General features: G+C 35.4%; 1 protein-coding gene across 1 annotated transcript; it reads left to right on the top strand.

The window, feature by feature from the left end:
• Nucleotides 1-1,065: 1,065 nt before the first annotated feature.
• LOC114246464 (uncharacterized) lies at nucleotides 1,066-19,276 on the top strand. Its single transcript, XM_089738538.1, has 8 exons — nucleotides 1,066-1,456; nucleotides 5,452-5,694; nucleotides 6,436-6,633; nucleotides 7,125-12,537; nucleotides 13,089-13,212; nucleotides 14,703-14,881; nucleotides 15,603-15,719; nucleotides 17,602-19,276. Exons 1-8 carry the CDS (start codon nucleotides 1,277-1,279, stop codon nucleotides 17,745-17,747), a joined length of 6,600 nt encoding a protein of 2,199 aa, XP_089594664.1. The 5' UTR covers nucleotides 1,066-1,276; the 3' UTR covers nucleotides 17,748-19,276.
• The last annotated feature ends 413 nt before the right edge of the window (nucleotides 19,277-19,689 follow it).

Here is a 19,689-nt window from a genome sequence, read left to right as displayed (position 1 = left end):
CATATAGGTAATTTTACTAAACTAAATCCGCCTTATTTCTCTGTTTGTACTCGTATTTGTTACGGTACTGGATTCGTTGCACATACCAAGCAATATTTTATTTGAAGGTTATTCTAATGCAGTCTATTATCGGATCCACCCTATCGACTAATACTTATATTAGACGCCTGCAACTCTAATACTTTTCCCCCTACCTAATCGTTGGTAGCCTAATGGGCTATTACAACTTTTACCTGTTTGGATGGTGAGCTTACGGAGCTCCACCTGGGGATAGTTCCTAACCCTAGCCCTAGACAGAGCAATGCTTCTCAGAATCTACCACCAAATCGAAATCGCTACCCACTGTCAAGATACGGTGAGAAACTCAATGGGCTAGATTGCAAGTCGAACTCGTTGAAGAGTTCAACGTGGAGCCAATTCTTCTTCTCAGTAGGTTGCTATAGTGTTCCGGTAATCGGTGCACTCGCGAAACAGCTGCCCTTGAGCTATTAGGTGTCCATCGGCATTACCAGCGACGATGGGAGACAATTTACCACCAGATAGACCGCGAGCTCGTTAACCATCGATGGCAATAAAAACTCGAGCAGCTATATATTGTGTTAAATGAGGTATTATTGGGTTTATGGTTTTAAAATCCAGTTTCCAAAAATTTTAATTTTCTTTTAATGTTTGGAATTATACATCCTTTTTTTATATTTTGTTTTTAATTTAGAATTTTGAGATAACATTTGATTTAACGTATTTAATAAAAACAATGTTTTCTGGGATGGTTTTTCATATTGATATCTTTTATTTCTTACCTAAATACTAGTTATCCAACAGAATCTATTACAAAGTACAACCGAGACTAGATTTCTTCATCTTGCCGTAGTCCATTTATAATAAATTATATATACAGAGTATGTCCAAGTAGGTTGTGCTATTGTTTCTGTAACTATTTACTTAATTAGATAGAAACGAACATTCGGACGAATATTTTAGCAGCTTAACGGCCTGGTTAAAAAATCGATCTGGCTTTAAAATAGGTACTAACTTTAGGTAAATATTTTACAATAAGCGGCTGCTCCTGAATACCACTCTGTACTTCTTATGACGTAGGGCAATTACTGTTTTCCTTTCAAAACGTTTGTTTACAAATTAATGACAAGTAGATATTTTTATTCAGTCACTGAATGTTTATATATGAGGCTATTTGTGTGCAAAATTGCAGATAGCCCGTCGCCCGATATGTTATTAATGTAGAATTTATGTAACGATATGGTTGTGTAAATTCATAATGTCTTTAAAGAGTGCATATTTGTTGATTTTTCAAATAATTGTAATTTATAATTGCTCGTGCGATGTAAGCCTTGAACGACGGCAAAAACTGTTACATGGCTTTATAAATTACTACAACGATTTACCTAATCAGGTTTATAAAACCGAAGTAGGCGTTCTGCAGAATTTTGAAGAAATCGTGAGTATCTGCTTTTTATTGTTTTTGACATGTTAAAATAATGTTCTGAATGAGATCATCTTTATTGCAATGTCTAATGATTCATTATTTCTACATCCGGAGAGACAGGAACGAGCTAAAAACCAGCCACAGTTGTGTAAATAATTAAGAGTCTTAAGACAAAAATGGGCTGATAATGGGGAGGATCACAATAAAGTATATTACGGTAGACAGTGCTGCGGAAGTAGGGCTGTGCATCAATATTTTTGATATCAATAAGCTTTGGCAACGATTTTCTAATAAGTGGGTCTGATTCACATTTGCCTAATAAGACAATAAACCAAAATCATGATTAATTTCAAGATGTACTTTGAAGTGATTTTAATGTAAATGTTGCAAAATTGTGCTAATTTTAATATGAAAACAAATTGCATTCTCTTAATGGCTGGTTATTAATATTAAAGGTACACATGTATACAACCCTGACCTCTTTCAGTTATTGGTTAGTGTCTTGCTAAAAATATTGTTCCAATTAACACATTACTGTTCTTCTTTTATATAAACCATTTATTAGTGCAGTATGCATTAGTCTAGACATAAAAAAATAATGAAATTGATTAATAAAATACTTTATTGGCTTTAATACAATCCTTAATTTATGGCCAGGTATTGACTTAACCATCCTCTTTCCCTATGGCATTCTTTCTCATCTATGCCACTACTAATTTTATGGAATGCTTTAATATCTTAATGATAAACTCTTTTATTCTGAATTCTTGTTTCAATTGTTGATCTTTTAAATAATACATCTCAGTTCAGTGTAACTGCCAAATAAGCCTGGCAAATAAATATCACACAAGATTGTTGTTAAAATGAATGTTCAAATGAGAATGACAGTTTCTAAATTTAAATGTATTTTTTTTATTCTAACAATATTTCTGGCCATTTATGTCTCCATCATTCATAGATAGTAATAGTATCCTTATTAGTTTCACTACTAAATTTGATGAGTCCTAAGCCCATTGATGCTTATTTTAAGAAACTACTTTGCTACTCGTAGTAAGACATGCTGTACACCCACTGTCACACTACCATAAATTCTATTTCTGCTGTAAAGCAATTGTCTTGTTGTAAGGCAAATAAATGCCTTTGTTAATCGCTTAACTTCATGTCTCTCACAATTTTTTTTTTTTAATTTAGCTTTGTTTATTATAAAAAAAAGAACACAATATTCCTAACCTAAAAGTACATGTTATTATCCGCAACATGCTTCGTCAGATTATAGAAATAGAGTTATCAGCAACATGTTTCGTCAAAAAGTACAATACTTACTTTCAGCTGCAAGCGTCGTCATAAGTAACATATAACTCACTCATTTGTCTGTTAAACTTAGATTTATGTTTATCATTAATTAAATAATAAAAGTTTGTAGTATGTTCTTATCTAAAAGGTTATCATCAGCCTCAGGCTATCAATTTGAACTATAAAAGATTTGAAGTATTTATAATGACTAAGTAGTAACTTTACTGCGATTTCAAGCTTTATAAAAAAATTGAAATTAATGACACTGTGGAATACATAAATGTAACCTTTCTAAACCTTACCCAAAAATATATATTTGAATTACAACAAATTTGAAAAAATATAAATCTGAGAATTGGTTTGAATCAAGGTTTCTCACCCTGACAAGACTTCTCTTACTTTTTGACTCCATAAAGAGTGTGAAGGTGTGGAAATGTATCTGCTTCATCTGGGTTATAGTAGAAGCAAAAATCTTAATTTAAGGTACAAAAATCTCATCTGCGCATAGGAAGATGTGGAGGCAAACAGTTTATGGTGCATACTCTTATTGTCTCTAGATTCCGAGATCTAGAGATCTACTGAATAACTTTGAAAAAATCTCAAGGGTACTGAGATTCCTAGACCTAAAAAAAGATTGAGAACATATCACAGATAGTCATTTGACCTCAAACTATAATTCGATGTACTATCCCAAAATAAAGATTAAAATTACGTACTTCTAAATGCTTAAATGTAAACAAACATACATTAGAGCTTTTATAAATATATCCTATTGTACTCATTGATTCCACACAACTGATTTTTTTGATGATATTATATTTTATCACATTGAAGGGTCTTTTTGCATCAAGAAAGACTGCTCCAGCATACGGTTACTACCTTATGGACGTGCTTAAATTTGGTCAACTCACATCACTGCTGTGTAGTCTACATGCTACAGCATTCACAAATAAATTCCAAAATCATGTTTTCAACTTGAATTAAATTGATCCTCTATGATGTCTTTTTCGGGCTCTGTTGTGCAAATACCTAGTCAGGTCATAAATTCTGTCACATGTTTAATGTAAAATAATTGAAACAAGTTTATTCATTATGTAACCATTCATATACCAAAATGAACTTAACAAAACATAGATTCTTATGACACTAAAGTTTATTCAAAATGACCTCCGTGATTTTGAATACAGGCCTTCAATCTGCGCAGCCAGTCGTCTATCGCAGCACGAACGAGGTCCATGTCAATATGCTGCCTTAATCAAGGATGTCTTGAGTGACTCCAAATTGGGATGAGGCTTTGAGCACGCCTTTTCCTCCAAGTGTTGCCATATATTGTAATCTAACGGATTCAAATCTGGACTGGAGGAGGGCCAGCCTTCGTGCCGGATGAAGTCGATTTCACGCGCCGCCAGCCAGTCTTGTGTGCTCTTCGCTCTATGAGCTGGCGCCGAATCTTGTTGGAATACCCATTCCCTGTTATTGAACATGGTATGAGAAACAGGTTCCACAAGGTTCGTCAGGACTGTATTTTGATACACAACTGCATTAGTTTTTACACCTTTCTCACAAAAATGTACCTCTGTTAAGCCCCAATAAGAAACTCCCAACCATACCATGAGCGAAGATGGAAAATGACCTCGTTGGACACGCGGAATACGGTTGCTCGCTTCTTCACTACTGTGTGCGTACACCTTATCATTTTGTTTGTTGTAGCTCTCTTCTACGGTAAAATTTTTTTCATCCGAAAAAGAATTTCCCGATATTTTTTTCCATCCGAAAAAGAATTTCCCGATATTTTTTTCCATCCGAAAAAGAATTTCCCGATATTTTTTTCCCGCGTACCGCTTCAACAAAGCGCGGCATCTCTTCAGTATCAGGTCCATTAGACGAGCATTCAAACGATGTCCTGTTTTTCTTCGATATGCCCGAAGCCCTAAGTCTTCATTTAACACCCTTTTCACCGTGGTTCTGCTTAACCCCATCTGAAGGGCCAACAGTTTCTGCTTACGTTTGGGATTTCTTTGAATTCGCGCCTTCACAGCTTTTATCACTGCTGGAGTCCTAACAGACCGAGGGCGACCACTTCTTGACCTGTCATCTACACTAGAGTCTTCATTGTATCGTTTGGTGGTATGATAAACGAATCTTTTGGTTATATTCAAAATTTTCAGTATGTTAAAAATTTTAATTGGCGCGTAACCGCAACGATGCAACGCAATAACTGCAACACGGCCTTCTTTAAGCATCCACTCCATATTTAAAAATGAGTAAAATTCTAAAAGTATACATTTTTATGTTCATGAACAATTCGAAATTCGAATTCAATAACTTTTTTGTGGCCAGCATTCTAAAAAAAAAGTTTTTACTGTGTGACAATACTTATGACCTGACTAGGTATACTGTATATAATAATGTTTTTGATATTTTTGGCAAACATTATATATAACAATGGTATTAAATAAGTAATTATTTGGCAGTGTTTCAAGTATGCAATTATTCTGTTCTTTGTATTAGTACACAAAATGAAACACATCACAATATATTTTTTTGCACGTCACATTAGTATTAAACATTATTTGTCAGTTTAATTTGATTTAGGCTGTGTCCAGCTAAGGGTAATAATAATAAGAGAAATATTATAGTTACATTTTAAATGGGTCATGATTGATTTGATTTGATGGTTTATCTCCCCACATGAGCTAATTATTATTTTTCAGGATGAGACCTCTAGTAAAATAGTAGTCAACTTGCAAGTTGCTGATATTCATAATCATGAGTCAATCAAGTACTTAAGGTGTAGTAGCACAGTACAGGATTCACAAGAGCAGGGTGTGGTTGTCCTGAATGAAATTCACTGTCAGGAGCTACCTGATCAACAGGGAGTTAGTGTTCAGCAAGAGACCACAGAAATAACTGAACAGAATCCCATACATTTCGATAGTGAAAATGAATTTAATACAGTAAGTTAATCATGAATTATTTACAATGTTTTTTTAGAATCCCAGTGGCTTTGCTTGTATGACTTAAAAGTGTATTCGCATCGAGTGATGCGACTATGGCATGTTACAATTTAACGAAATAAATATCTACCTATAATATATTCACGTATGGCTTAGTTAGTACATGTATGAAACAATAAAAGTCAAAACTGGGATAAATTAAAAAATCCTATTATTGTGAACCTTCACGGATACGTACTATCATCGTGTATCTGTCTGACCCGACGCCTTATTGCCGGCTTGAAGGCTAGGTCAGCTGGAGTATAAGCGGGACTTTGACCGCGTGCCCATTGATAATACCAAGGGCGTCGTAAAAGTGAGTAAAGCGTTGGAAAATATAAAAGTAATATCTTAAGTATTCTTGTCTCTCGAAACACTGCTGAAGGGTACCGTAAACCATCTTCCCTTCATTGGTCTTACAGTGAGGAGTGTTTGGTTTTACGCATAACAGTGCTAATCGAATGGTGATCAGGTTGGCCCTATGATCTTTTGCCTTCGAAGGTTTTTTTTTGCCTACTTATTCAACTGCCAGTAACCTCTGGGGTATTCTGGCTTCAACATACAAAATACCATACGTATTCACTGTACAAAAAATTTATTAAATACATATGTATATACAAGACTAATTATACAAAGCATTTGAACATGGTCTCCTCGCAATGGGTGTAAATAGCAAATTAGACGTGTGGTGTAATATTTTAGGTTTCGCCAACTGAACAGTTAATCGCGGCACCAAGGAAAGATGACTTCAGTCCTTGCATAGGATGTTCCACACGTGTCGATGTAGACGCAGCAGGTGTTCAAGAACTGGCTTCGTTAGCAGTTCATCATCTTGATAGACACGACGATACTGCAAAATATAGTCTAATCTCTGTCGTCGATGTAGAAAGACAAGTACAGGTAAATATTTAAACTGAATCGCTTAGACGTGTCTGTACACTTATCGATAGTATAATATGACGGTGTTTAGATTTCATTGACTTAACATAAATAATTTTAAATTTTTTGTTTGTCCGTTTTTTTAGTTATTAAGACAATACGAATGACCTGGCAGACCAATTTGTACATAATTTTTGGTGTTAAAGAATAGCTTAGTTAATTTAGCTGTCAAGTCTATAAACGAATAACATCGATTAATAACAAATCAAATCTAAAGAATTTATAAATTTGCATGGACAAGTAGATACCACTATATCGCCTATTTTTGCTGCGAAGCAGTCATGCAATCCGATTTGTGGGCTTATACAATATAAATTAGACTGCGACTTCATGCGTCTAGGTGAAAGCAATAAAAAGGCTATGTATACACGTATTCTAAAATTGATTAGTAATGAATAATATGCCTATGATCTAATTTTAAGTAATATAATATATAATTTATCCGTTTACAGGTGGTTAACGGTGTAAGATATATTTTAACACTCTTAGTAAATAACAATACATGCACTGAAAATCAATCGGAAGATTGCCAAGTGATTACACCATGTCGGATTTCTATACTCGAGAAACCATGGCTTAGATTACCTAGTGGTGCTAAATACAGATCTATTTTATCGAACAATTGCACTGATCAATGGTTATTTGGTGACAATGGTGATATACTGGATGAGAATTTTGGACAAAATAATGAGATTATTAATACTGACAAAAAAGATGAGGCTGGGGATGACATTATCAAACCAGTGCATGCGAACGATGTTCAAACACAACTAAACCAAGAAAAATCCCTAACTGATGATCAAATGAAGGGCTTAGAAGAACAAATTATACCTCACGATGAATATACAGTTGTCAGTAGTACAGAGCAAGTATTGATTACTACAAGAGCCGATGGCTTGACTGAAGAGGTTGTTTTTAAAGATAAGTCCACCCAAGGTCAAGAAAATGTGAATCGCCAATTTGATCAGAAAGAACAAACCGGTTTGACAAATGATAAAAAGAAAGCAATTGATGATCTCATAAATTTTTTCGAGTTTGCTGGTTTTAATTTGAATCGTGACGAAGAAGTCTATTCGAGGTCAAGAAGAAGTTTCGATGACAAGCTAGACGTATTTTCTGTAGCTCAAAAATATCGCAAATTAAAAGAAAGTCTACAAAATGGAATGGAATTGTACAATTCTGCGCAAGCAATGATAGATTACTTGAACGAAATTGATTTGGAAATAAAAAATAGAGTTTTACAAGAGATCATTCAAGCTGAAGAAGAGGATGTAAATTTTCAACGCTTTTTATATATTCAAGCTCGAGTGATTATCCCCTGCGATAAAAATAATTGTGAGTTGAGAGATAACAAAATCAAAGTTTGCAATGGTATTCTTGACAGTACCGATACGAAAAATCCTCATGTACTGACAGCTTTTTGTTACAAAGAACCCGATAGCAGCATATTTAATACAATAAGAACTGTTCCGCCTAACGACCCAATATTACAAATGATGGTAAGAGTCTCGTTAAAGAAAATTGAAAAAGAATCTAATGAAAAAAATGCAATGAAAGTATCCAAAATAATTGATGCAAATGTGCAAAAAACTTCGGGAATATTAACAAAATTTTTAGTGGTCCTGGATCGTTTAAACTGTAGCCAAAATACTCCCATATCATTAAGACAGAACTGCACAACAGTGGAGGATCTCGGATCCAAAGTGTGCGACGTTGTTGTATTCGAAAAGCTTTGGTTGAAAGACAAGGATGTATCTTTCACATGCTTGGAGAGGCCTGTCGAAAGCTCATTCACACGTTCAAATATTAGAAAAACCTTTGAAATTGATGATTATAAAATTTTTGAAATGCTACAAGAGAGTTTAATGTACTTAGATGTTAAATCTAATAGAAATAACAAACAAAAGATAGTGGATGTGAATTCTGTATCAACTCAAATCAATGCAGGATTATTAACAGAAATAATATTTACAGTGGCTTATACTTCTTGCAGAAATGATGTAAATGTTGACATAAACACTTGTAATGTTTTAGAAGATGAACCGTTAAGAAACTGTAAGGCACAAATATGGGATCGAACTTGGATAGAAGACGGAACACAAATAAAAGTATCATGTGACGATACTCCTTCCGTAAATGAGAGTACCGATTTACGTACCAATAACTCCTTAGATTTTGTCGGTGGTCTACAGTTGCAAGATGCACACGATGAAAAGCATAAGTTGTTGGCAGAGGAATCACTGAGACAGTTCTTGCAAAAAAATGGAACTACAAAGCCCCACACTGTAGTACGTCTAAATAAAGTGACCACTCAAGTTGTTTCTGGAACTTTAATACGACTTGACTTCGTGGCTGCTCCGACAGGCGAGGAGTCTCGTTATCAATGCCATTCTGAAATTTGGGAACGACCATGGCTGAAGAAAACAGACATAGAGGTGGATTGTAAACAAAGTAACGAAAGATCTAAAAGAAACGTAGTAGGCGGAATAAAAGAGTCTGATCTAACAGACCCTCACTATAAGGAACTGGCTCAACAATCATTGAATCAGTTCTTGAAACAAAGTGGCAATACAAAGCCCCACACTGTAGTACGTCTAAATAAAGTTACCACTCAAGTTGTTTCTGGGTCTTTGACACGACTTGACTTCGTGGCTGCTCCGACAGGCGAGGAGACTCATTATCAATGCCATTCTGAAGTTTGGGAACAACCATGGCTGAAGAAAACAAACATAGAGGTGGATTGTAAACAAAGTAATGAAAGATCGAAAAGAAACGTACCAGGTGGAATAACAGATTCTGACCTAACCGCCCCTCACTATAAGGAACTGGCTCAACAATCATTGAACCAGTTCTTAAAAGAAAGTGGCAACACAAAGCCCCACACCGTAGTACGTCTAAATAAAGTGACCACTCAAGTTGTTTCTGGAACTTTAATACGACTTGACTTCGTGGCTGCTCCAACAGGCGAGGAATCTCATTATCAATGCCATTCTGAAGTTTGGGAACGACCATGGCTGAAGAAAACAGACATAGAAGTAAATTGCAAACAAAGTAACGAAAGATCGAAAAGAAACGTACCAGGTGGAATAACAGATTCTGACCTAACCGACCCTCACTATAAGGAACTGGCTCAACAATCATTGAATCAGTTCTTGAAACAAAGCGGCAATACAAAGCCCCACACTGTAGTACGTCTAAATAAAGTTACCACTCAAGTTGTTTCTGGGTCTTTGACACGACTTGACTTCGTGGCTGCTCCGACAGGCGAGGAGACTCATTATCAATGCCATTCTGAAGTTTGGGAACAACCATGGCTGAAGAAAACAAACATAGAGGTGGATTGTAAACAAAGTAACGAAAGATCGAAAAGAAACGTACCAGGTGGAATAACAGATTCTGACCTAACCGCCCCTCACTATAAGGAACTGGCTCAACAATCATTGAACCAGTTCTTAAAAGAAAGTGGCAACACAAAGCCCCACACTGTAGTACGTCTAAATAAAGTGACCACTCAAGTTGTTTCTGGGACTTTGACACGACTTGACTTCGTGGCTGCTCCGACAGGCGAGGAGACTCATTATCAATGCCATTCTGAAGTTTGGGAACAACCATGGCTGAAGAAAACAAACATAGAGGTGGATTGTAAACAAAGTAACGAAAGATCTAAAAGAAACGTAGTAGGCGGCATAAAAGAGTCTGATCTAAATTACACTCAATTTCATATTAATAAGTTCACAAGTAAGAAGCGACTGAATTTGCGAAAGTCATTAATAGGTGGTAAACATGAAGAAGACCCTTCTGAAAAGAAATTCAAAGTTTTAGCACAAGAATCATTACATGAATATGCACGTTTAGAAAAAAATGATTTTATCCATAAAGTTATAGATGTTAATCGTGTAACTACTCAAACGGTGTCAGGAAAAATTTATAACATTCATTTTAGCGCTGTACCGACTTCGTGTTCAACAGCAGTTCAGAATCCTAGTTTTTGCGAGCAGAAAGACGGAAGTAGCATTCTTCAGTGTCATGCTAGAATATGGAGTCGACCTTGGTTAGGAAAAAAAACAACCACAATTACCTGTAACCAACGTACCGAAGCAAAGAAGAAAGTGAAAAGACAAACATTGGATGATGGTGATTACATAGATGAAGAATTAAGAAATTATTATGCCGAACGTGCAAATCAATATTTAAATCAAGTATCAGACACAAATAATCTGTACAAACTGATAACTGTACACGCAATAAAGTATGGCAAACAGATGGGTAGAAATATAGTTCAAATGTATATTGAAGTTGCACCAACGTTCTGTTTGCGTCACGCCGACGAGAATGAACTCGGAGGCTGCGAAGAAATTGAGGCGCTGGATCACAAGTTATGCTATGGAAGACTTTGGCCTTCGCCTGATGACGAATTAGTCGTTCAGTCGGTTTCTGTGATCTGTGACGATGACAACGAATTCGAAACTGTCTCGGGGATATCTATACGAAGATTAATTAAAAGCTCTATTAAAGAACTCGAAAAGAATCCAGACCAAAAGTATAAGTTAATTCATTTAGGCACACCTTATCTAGTTCCCAGTCTTGACTCAGATGTACCTATTAAAGTTTCATTTCTGATTGGATCAACGAACTGCACTAAGGAGGTAGATATTGAAAACAGTCCTCTTCAATGCTTCTTGGACGGTAGCAAATCATCGAAACCGTGCACTTCTTTCGTATGGTTCGTTCCAAATACAAAAGATATCTATCAAATCAATGTCCAGTGCGTAGAACCGGCAACGCGCCAAAAAAGATCGGTGTCCTTAAACTCGGCAAATGTTTCCGCGAATGATTTAGAAATTCGGGAATTAGTAAAACAATCCTTGGATAAACTGGAAATGGCATCCGTTCATAGGTATAAACAAAGGGTAATTCAAATAAATTCATTTTCGACTAAGATAACAACAGGAAAAGTGACTACTATAGACTTCGATGTCGGTTACACGTCGTGTCTAAAGTATGAGTGGGTCGATGACGTCACGACTTGTCAGTTTTTGGAACACCTACCCAGGAGACATTGCGTTTCTAAAGTATTCGAAAGGTTATGGGCTGCCAACGGAAAGAACATCGACGTTAGTTGCGAAGACGATGAAACACCATTAGAAGCGCATGTTGAATTCGAAAGTGCAGAAATGGCGTTGCAGCTGGCTAATGAAGCACTAAAACACATCGAGGCCCGATACCCGAATCCAAGGAAACAAAAGATTTTAAGAATATTCACGCTAGAAAAACAAGTGGTCGCCGGTATACACTACAGAATGAAAGTTGAAGTCGGCCTGACGAATTGTACAGCTTTGACGAATCGATCGGATTGTAAACATATTAGTGACGAGAGCTTGAATAAATTTTGCCGCGTGAACGTTTGGATGCGACCCTGGACAAACCATCCACCAAACTTCAGAGTGACATGCGATTATCAAGAAAGCGCAACAATTGATCTGTACCACCACATACAAGCTGAACATTTGTTTTATGATTTTTTGGCGACACACAAACCGAATTACATAGACGATGCCGCCGAAATGCGTAGGAGATTCGAAATTTTTAAGGGCAATGTAAGAAAAATTCACGAATTGAATACACACGAACGCGGTACCGCCGTATATGGAATAACGCAATTCGCCGATTTGTCCTTTGAAGAGTTTGGAAAGAAATATCTTGGCTTGAAACCTAGTTTGCGAGATACCAATCAGATTCCAATGAGGCAGGCAGAAATCCCGAAGATTGAAATCCCCGATAAATTCGATTGGCGCGATTATGACGCTGTTACCGATGTTAAAGACCAGGGTATGTGCGGAAGCTGCTGGGCCTTTAGCGTTACTGGTGAGTAGGAAATTAATCGAATTTTCTTCTCTGTAATAAATAATGCTGATTACAGTCATTTTAAACTAAATAATTCAACATCATAGACCCCAAACAGCGATTTACTCTACCAACGTTGAGACACGAGATAAAAGTATCCATAGTATTGACATAACAACTATTGTACCCTTCAAACCAGAATATGGTTGTTTCGCCGCAAAAACATGCCCTACCGTTCCGTATATATCTGCATAGTATACATGATTCTAATTTGGGGAGTAGATGGAAGTACTTATTAACACCAGGTTAAGTGGTTACCAGAGCCCATAGACATCTACAACGTAAATGCCACCACCCACCTTGAGATATGAGTTCTAAGGTCTCAGTATAGTTACAACGGCTGTCCCACTACTTGAACCGAAACGCATAATTGCTTCACGGCAGAAATAGGCAGGGCGGTGGTACTTACCCGTGCGGACTCACAAGACGTCCTGCCACCAGTAAACCGAAATCAATCTTAGCTCTTGGTCTTAAGGCGTGATATTAAAAAAAAATATTATAATTTCACTTAGGCAATGTCGAGGGTCAATATAAGTTGAAGACTGGACAGCTGCTGTCACTCTCTGAGCAAGAGCTGGTGGACTGTGATAAACTTGACGAAGGATGTAACGGGGGTCTACCTGATAATGCGTACAGGTATGTACTTTGCAAATCTAGGATTTTAGGTTATTTAACGGGTGCAGCCAAAACCTGCTTGGCGAGGAATGGCTAACAGAGCCCATGGAGATCAAAATGTGAATATCGTTTTCTACTTAGAAGTTGAAGTCTAGATAGATGGTTATCCTACAGGGACAAATTACTGCTTTGGAGGAAGTATTTACCAAACAGGCGAATCAAACGAAAGTAATACACGTTATATAAATAAATAAAAATATATTAAAGATTCAATTGCTTTAATCTTTAATATATTATTTTTATTTATGAAATTCTCAATTGAATTAATGTGTCAAAATATTCTAATTTAATTAAATAACAGGATGTGTTTGTTTACAACAATAACAGGATTGACAATAAATAACATACAAATGGTGCAATGACAAAAGTTATTTCCTGAATAATTTATAAAATTCATAAACAATGAATACGTTATAATATTTTGTAAATATACGAATCAAACCATTCATGTTTGTAACAAACAGAGTTTGACTGTTTACGTTCCATAAATTATTCATCGTCTGATAAACGTTATAAAAATTTGTTTGTCTATTCGTGTTCGCTTTCGTGCCCTTTTGTTTGCCGGTGTGGGTTGATACGTTAAATGCGGTATATTGTTTTATTTCAGTCATCAGTCCTTCAGTCCTCTATCACATAACAGAGAAATTCATTCTCCTATTGATATTGTCATTAAGATACACTTTTATTATGGAATTAAATTTACTAGTGCCTTATTTTTCATGGAATTATTTAAACCTCCTTTTACGATTTAATCTTAAGTTGCTTATTGAAATCATATTATTTCTTCGAATATTTGTATAATTTGCTAACTACCGTCCATTTTTCTTTAAAACTTATTTTATGATTTTTGGATGGAATTGAATTAATTCAAAACAAATTTGTACATTATAATATATAGGCTGTGAGTGCTCATGTTGCTATGCCATTTATTTATGTATGTTGCCTTTTTCTGGATTAAGGAGTTGCTCTCTCTTGTTCACAAAGTACAAAAAATCAATACCCAGTTAATGCAATTTTGTACTTATTATAGCTGATATATCGGACGTTTCCTGGGTCATATAATTTATCAGGATATTCTAAGTGTTCATCAAGGCTATTAATCCTTTGACTGCCATGTAGGTCACCGGTGTCCTACGCGGCGTGCTGAAGTAATTATGTCAATTTCTGTTACTAAGCGTCTGGATTGCCTAACTTTGCTTACTTTTGTTTTTAATGTATGTTTTAGTTATCTCTCTTAGGAATAGATTCATTTTCGGTAACTTCGAATTCGTCTTTCCGAGATTCTAACAGGTATTCCGGCATCTTAGTTAATTTCTTTTTTTTTTTTTTTCTCATTCCAACAGTTTTGACAATTGCTGCTTCATGTATTATAATGTTCGTATGGACATAACGACGAATGGTTTTTTTGTATTCCTTCAGAGTGATGAATGGTTTTTTTTGTATTCCTTCAGAGCGATAGAGCAATTAGGCGGCTTAGAACTGGAGACAGACTATCCATATGAAGGCGAAGACGACAAGTGCGTGTTCAACAAGAGCATAGCCAGAGTGCAGATCAGCGGCGCAGTTAACATAACCTCAAACGAAACTGACATGGCGAAATGGCTCGTGAACCACGGACCCATATCGATCGGTATTGTAAAATGATCTCTAAATTCGAAAGAATAAAATATAAATTAAATCGTGTCCATGAAATGCTATAACTATTTTCACGCAATCTATACGCGCCTTGTAATTGATTTTCTTTAATTAGTATCGGTGGAATATGAAGCGTTCTTATTATTATTGTGGAACACCTAGTCTAGTACTAAGTGATTACTGGTTGTTACTCCAGTAAATGGTGTTATCCGCTTTAAAAAATGAGTTCTAAGTCTCAATTCTATAGTAGAACGGTTACTCCACCCTTCAGACCGGAATGCATCATTACTGCTTCACGAAAAAAGTAGGCAGGATTGTGGTATCTGTCCATCCGGGTTCACAACGTCCCTTATAATGGCTTCCTCTATAACCAGTATCTGAGAGTAAATGAAATTTCGACCTCACGTCTGAAAGTCGGTAGTAGAATTCATGTAGCCAGACCTCGGTAACAGCTTAATTAGAACTATATTTATAAATCAATCCTCATACCGGAATAAAGCGTTTATTTAATACAATTGCGGGTAATTAGGAAAATCATCTAAAACAAGGTAGCTAGTCGGACCACAAAACCGCAAGGTTGTTTGTTTGTATCATAACTGAGTCATGTTTTATTATGAGAACTAATTAAGAAATAATATTTCAATAATTCCAGAAATCCTAAATATACGATATTGTTATTGAATCAATTGCGTGTCACGTATTTTTTATATGTGCAGGCATCAACGCGAACGCCATGCAGTTCTACATGGGAGGGATATCCCATCCTTGGAAGATGCTGTGTAATCCCACGAATTTGGACCATGGTGTTTTAATCGTTGGATACGGAGCTAAAGGTTAGTTTTTGTTCGTTTAGATCGGTGGCAAGATCACGGCTTAATATTATAAAGTCTGAAGTCAGCCTGCTCACAGTAGATCTAAATTTCAATTGTTTTCGACCTCACTGTTACTTTTTTTTTGGGAACTGTTGCTGGGAATTTTTGACATTCGAGAAAAGCATATTGCAATATATGATTTCAATTTGAAAACCGCTCATAGACACCACAACATGAATGTCGTCACTAACTTTGAGACTTGAGGTCCGTGTCACCATTGTATTTATGATTTTTTTTTGTTTTTATGATTTTATTAGATGATGTTATTCCTAAGTCGTGGTAGTCATTCTTGTATATAAGTCGTACAAATATGTATCGTTAGATTTTTATTTATTAATCTGTCCACGGGACGTGCGTCCCAACAAAGTCTTATAACTCGTTACGAGTTACACGACAACTATGTACCGAAACATATCTAATGCATAGACCTATATAGTAGGGACACGACATATTGTTCTATACATACAATTGCTAATATAAATAGCACCCATTTTGAAGGCACACACATAAACATATATCTATCTCGTTCTTACTCAGCACTTTAACTCGCAGGAAAACAATATAACAGTATTTCAGTGCGTACATAAAATGAAACATGAATATACGTAAATGTCTCCGTCTCCGTCTAATGAGGCCGAAAATCCGCCATGTTTAGCGCGCCAAATGTCATTGTCACGTCAGTTCGGCCATCTGTTTTGGGTTGTACATTATTTCTTGACTTTGATATCGATTTAATATGATTGCTTATATAAAATTTCTAATTTTATCATGCTTAAAACATACAAAAATAATAATTAAAACATATTTTATAGGATCTCAAGAAAGTCGATGCCCCAAAACTATTATCTATATATATTTAAATTCATTATGGAGCACTCATCCGAAAGATAGATTATACACTTAATAATATATTTGAATCCGAAATATCGGACACCATTTTTCGGTCAGAATCTATTCATCATGACACTAATCATAAATACCTCTTTAAAATATGTCATCAAAACATATTTAGACATTCTGTTTAGATATTTCGGGAAAAAGGCTACCGACAAAATCTCTTCGGAACTCTTTAAATAAAATAGTTTTATTCCGCAGTGAGTAAAACACTATTGTAAATTCGTTAAATATTTATTAATTAAGTGATTTTAGAGAGGAAGTCACAAGGAATGACGTTTGTAATTTCATTAACGAATAAATGTTCTGTAGGTGTTTTTTTTTATCAGGCGGTCCCTTGATAAGTTTAAAATTTGAATCACTCTCAAGTGAGAGTGATTCAAATGGTGCGGTGCACCTTCCTTGAGGTGCACTGCGGTAGTCTGTTACGGACTTTAGAGTCAGCAAAACAATTAAAATAGATTGTAATAGTCTAAGAAAAACACGTACTCAAAATACGATAACATTCAGCATGCTAGAAATGGGCTGATGGCACTGTACTATGCCATATCTTTATGTTTTGCGGCAAACGACAACTTTATAAAATCAGTGTAGCAAATTTTAAAAATCGTCATATCGTTTACTTGGAAAATTTGAAGCACGAACTCGTCTTAGATTTCACATAATATCTAAATCACATCATCTTTGCACATAACAATATACTTAATTCCTATTAAAGTATAAATTCTACAAATACATTCATACTCAACAATATTTAAAATAAAATAAGCCAAGAACGTTTATCGATAAAACCTACTAACATTAAAATCTTCTGGGCAGCACTAAAACCGCCATGTTTTGTGGCCAGATGACGTCACAGTGGCACGAATTTTTAGTTGACGTTTCATTTCCATAGGTTTCCTACTTCAGTGATCTAATGATGTTTGATGATGATTTGACTTTTTTGCAGACTACCCTCTGTTCCACAAGCACCTTCCCTATTGGACGATAAAGAATTCGTGGGGGAAGTCGTGGGGGGAACAGGGATACTATCGGGTGTACCGCGGCGACGGAACCTGCGGCGTCAACCAGATGGCCAGCAGTTCTGTCGTATAGTGCCTTCGTACCTAACTAAATACTGCAATGTGTACTATAAAAAAGGATAATATAACCCTTTATTTATCTTTACACGTTTTATACGTATTATGGTTTCTCCTTAATAAAAATGCATCACTCAATTCACCAATTCCTACCTATTTTTAATATTGATTTTAAAATTTTACCCTAAATATTATAATATATAATATATACGAAAAGTTTTTCAAAAATTTTATAAAATTACTCGTAAGGGTAAAAAAGTTAGAAACAGAGCAAAGTATATGCTAGAACGATGACGTCATTGTTCATCTGTTAAAATACGTTTGGCAGGGGAAGCTAATTTGCACAGTCGCATACATTATATTTCTTTATGATTATAAAATATAACATTATTTCTAAGCTGAAAATGGAAATTTTGCTGCCTTATTGTGAATAATTAATTAAGTAAGGATTAACTATGAAATTATATAAATAATTTAAGATCTGATTATTTAGAAAATAAAAATTAATTAAGATTTGCTTCGGTAAAAATTCATTTTATGTTACTAAACATTGTGAATTGACAAACAATTATAACACTAAATTTTATAAACCATTCTAAAAAGTATTCCGTTACTAAATTTTTAAAGCAATATTTCTAGTTATGCCAAAAATATACTAGTTGAATTTCGTTTACGTACTAAATAAAAATGAGTTTTTAACTGGAACAAGTAACCCTAATGAGAAATATTGAGAAAGTGCCTTATTAAATTCCGTTTAAATGTTTTGTCTATAACAAAGAAACAATCGTCGACATGAAAAGCAAAGGGTCGGATATCCAAGTTTGTAAAAATCTTTTTTCTAGTCTAAAAACCGTAGTCGATACATATGCCTTCCGCATAGGTAAAGAAAAACATCTTATCTGCATAGTATAACAATAACTATCTTGATTGACTTAAAGGGGGGCGTTGGGTAGAGGCTTGGGAGGCGATTTGTAATTTCACCTAGGAGGACTCTTAAACACCGATTGAGCTCTCGCTACCAGTGGTTTATAAGTAAAAAATAATTTATTTTCAATGTGGGCAGTAGAAAAAATAAGTTTAGGAGCCTCTGCACTTAGTGGTAGTCTGTACCTTGCGGTACGTGCCGCCCATGGTCGAACACAGTGGAGGAACGTCACATGTGGTCGCGATCCTCAGCAGTAAGGGAACGATATAGAAGAAGAAAGAAAAGGCTTAGGACCTAAACCTTACTCGTCGTTTTAGGGTTATGGATTCGAGTTATAGGATACGAAAATGGATATCTTCTCACTTTTTGAAATGAATTCGATTGTGTAGTGTATAAGACGTATTTAAAAAAAATGACATTTATAACGTTTGTATGTAAATCATGTAAATAATCTTTGTTTGTTCGTTTATTATATATTTTTAATAACCAGATAACTCCTGTACATCGTGTACAATAGGTACGTCGTGTACAATCTGTACTAATTTTATAGAAATGTTTATGAATCTATGTTTATTTTAAACGTTTTTAATTTTGTTATGAAATAAATAAATCTAACGAAATATTGTTATTTTCTTTGTAGGTATATATTATTATATATTTTGTTTTAAATTTAAATTTTCTGGCTTATATTTGGCGTACATCGATCGAAATCGGATGAAAGGCGATTGCATGCCGCAGAGATGCGAATGTTGCGATGGATGTGTGGTGTAACGAGAATGGATAGAATACGGAATGAATGTGTTAGAGGAAGTCTGAAAGTGGCAACTGTGACCTAGAAGCTGAGAAGTACGCGTTTCGGATGGTATGGATATGTGATGAAAGGAAATGAAAATGAGGTTGGTAAGAGAATGTTAACTATGAATGTGCAAGGATATAGAGGAAGAGGTAGACCTAAGAAGAAATGGATGGATTGCGTGAAAGACGATATATGTAAGAGGGGAGTAAGCGAAGAAATGGTATATGATATACGATT

This window comes from Bombyx mandarina, chromosome 25, assembly GCF_030267445.1.
Source record: "Bombyx mandarina strain Sakado chromosome 25, ASM3026744v2".
NCBI classification, from domain to species: Eukaryota; Metazoa; Arthropoda; class Insecta; order Lepidoptera; family Bombycidae; genus Bombyx; species Bombyx mandarina.
Note: the sequence above shows the minus strand (reverse complement) of the source record. Positions and strands in the feature narration are given on the sequence as shown.

Excerpts from the sequence above, each read along its gene's own strand:
- LOC114246464 (XM_089738538.1), top strand. The coding sequence starts at position 1,277 with ATGTCTTTAAAGAGTGCATATTTGTTGATTTTTCAAATAATTGTAATT. Across the intron at positions 1,457-5,451 it reads TGCAGAATTTTGAAGAAATC|GATGAGACCTCTAGTAAAAT; the intron begins GTGAGTATCTGC and ends ATTATTTTTCAG. Across the intron at positions 12,538-13,088 it reads CTGGGCCTTTAGCGTTACTG|GCAATGTCGAGGGTCAATAT; the intron begins GTGAGTAGGAAA and ends AATTTCACTTAG.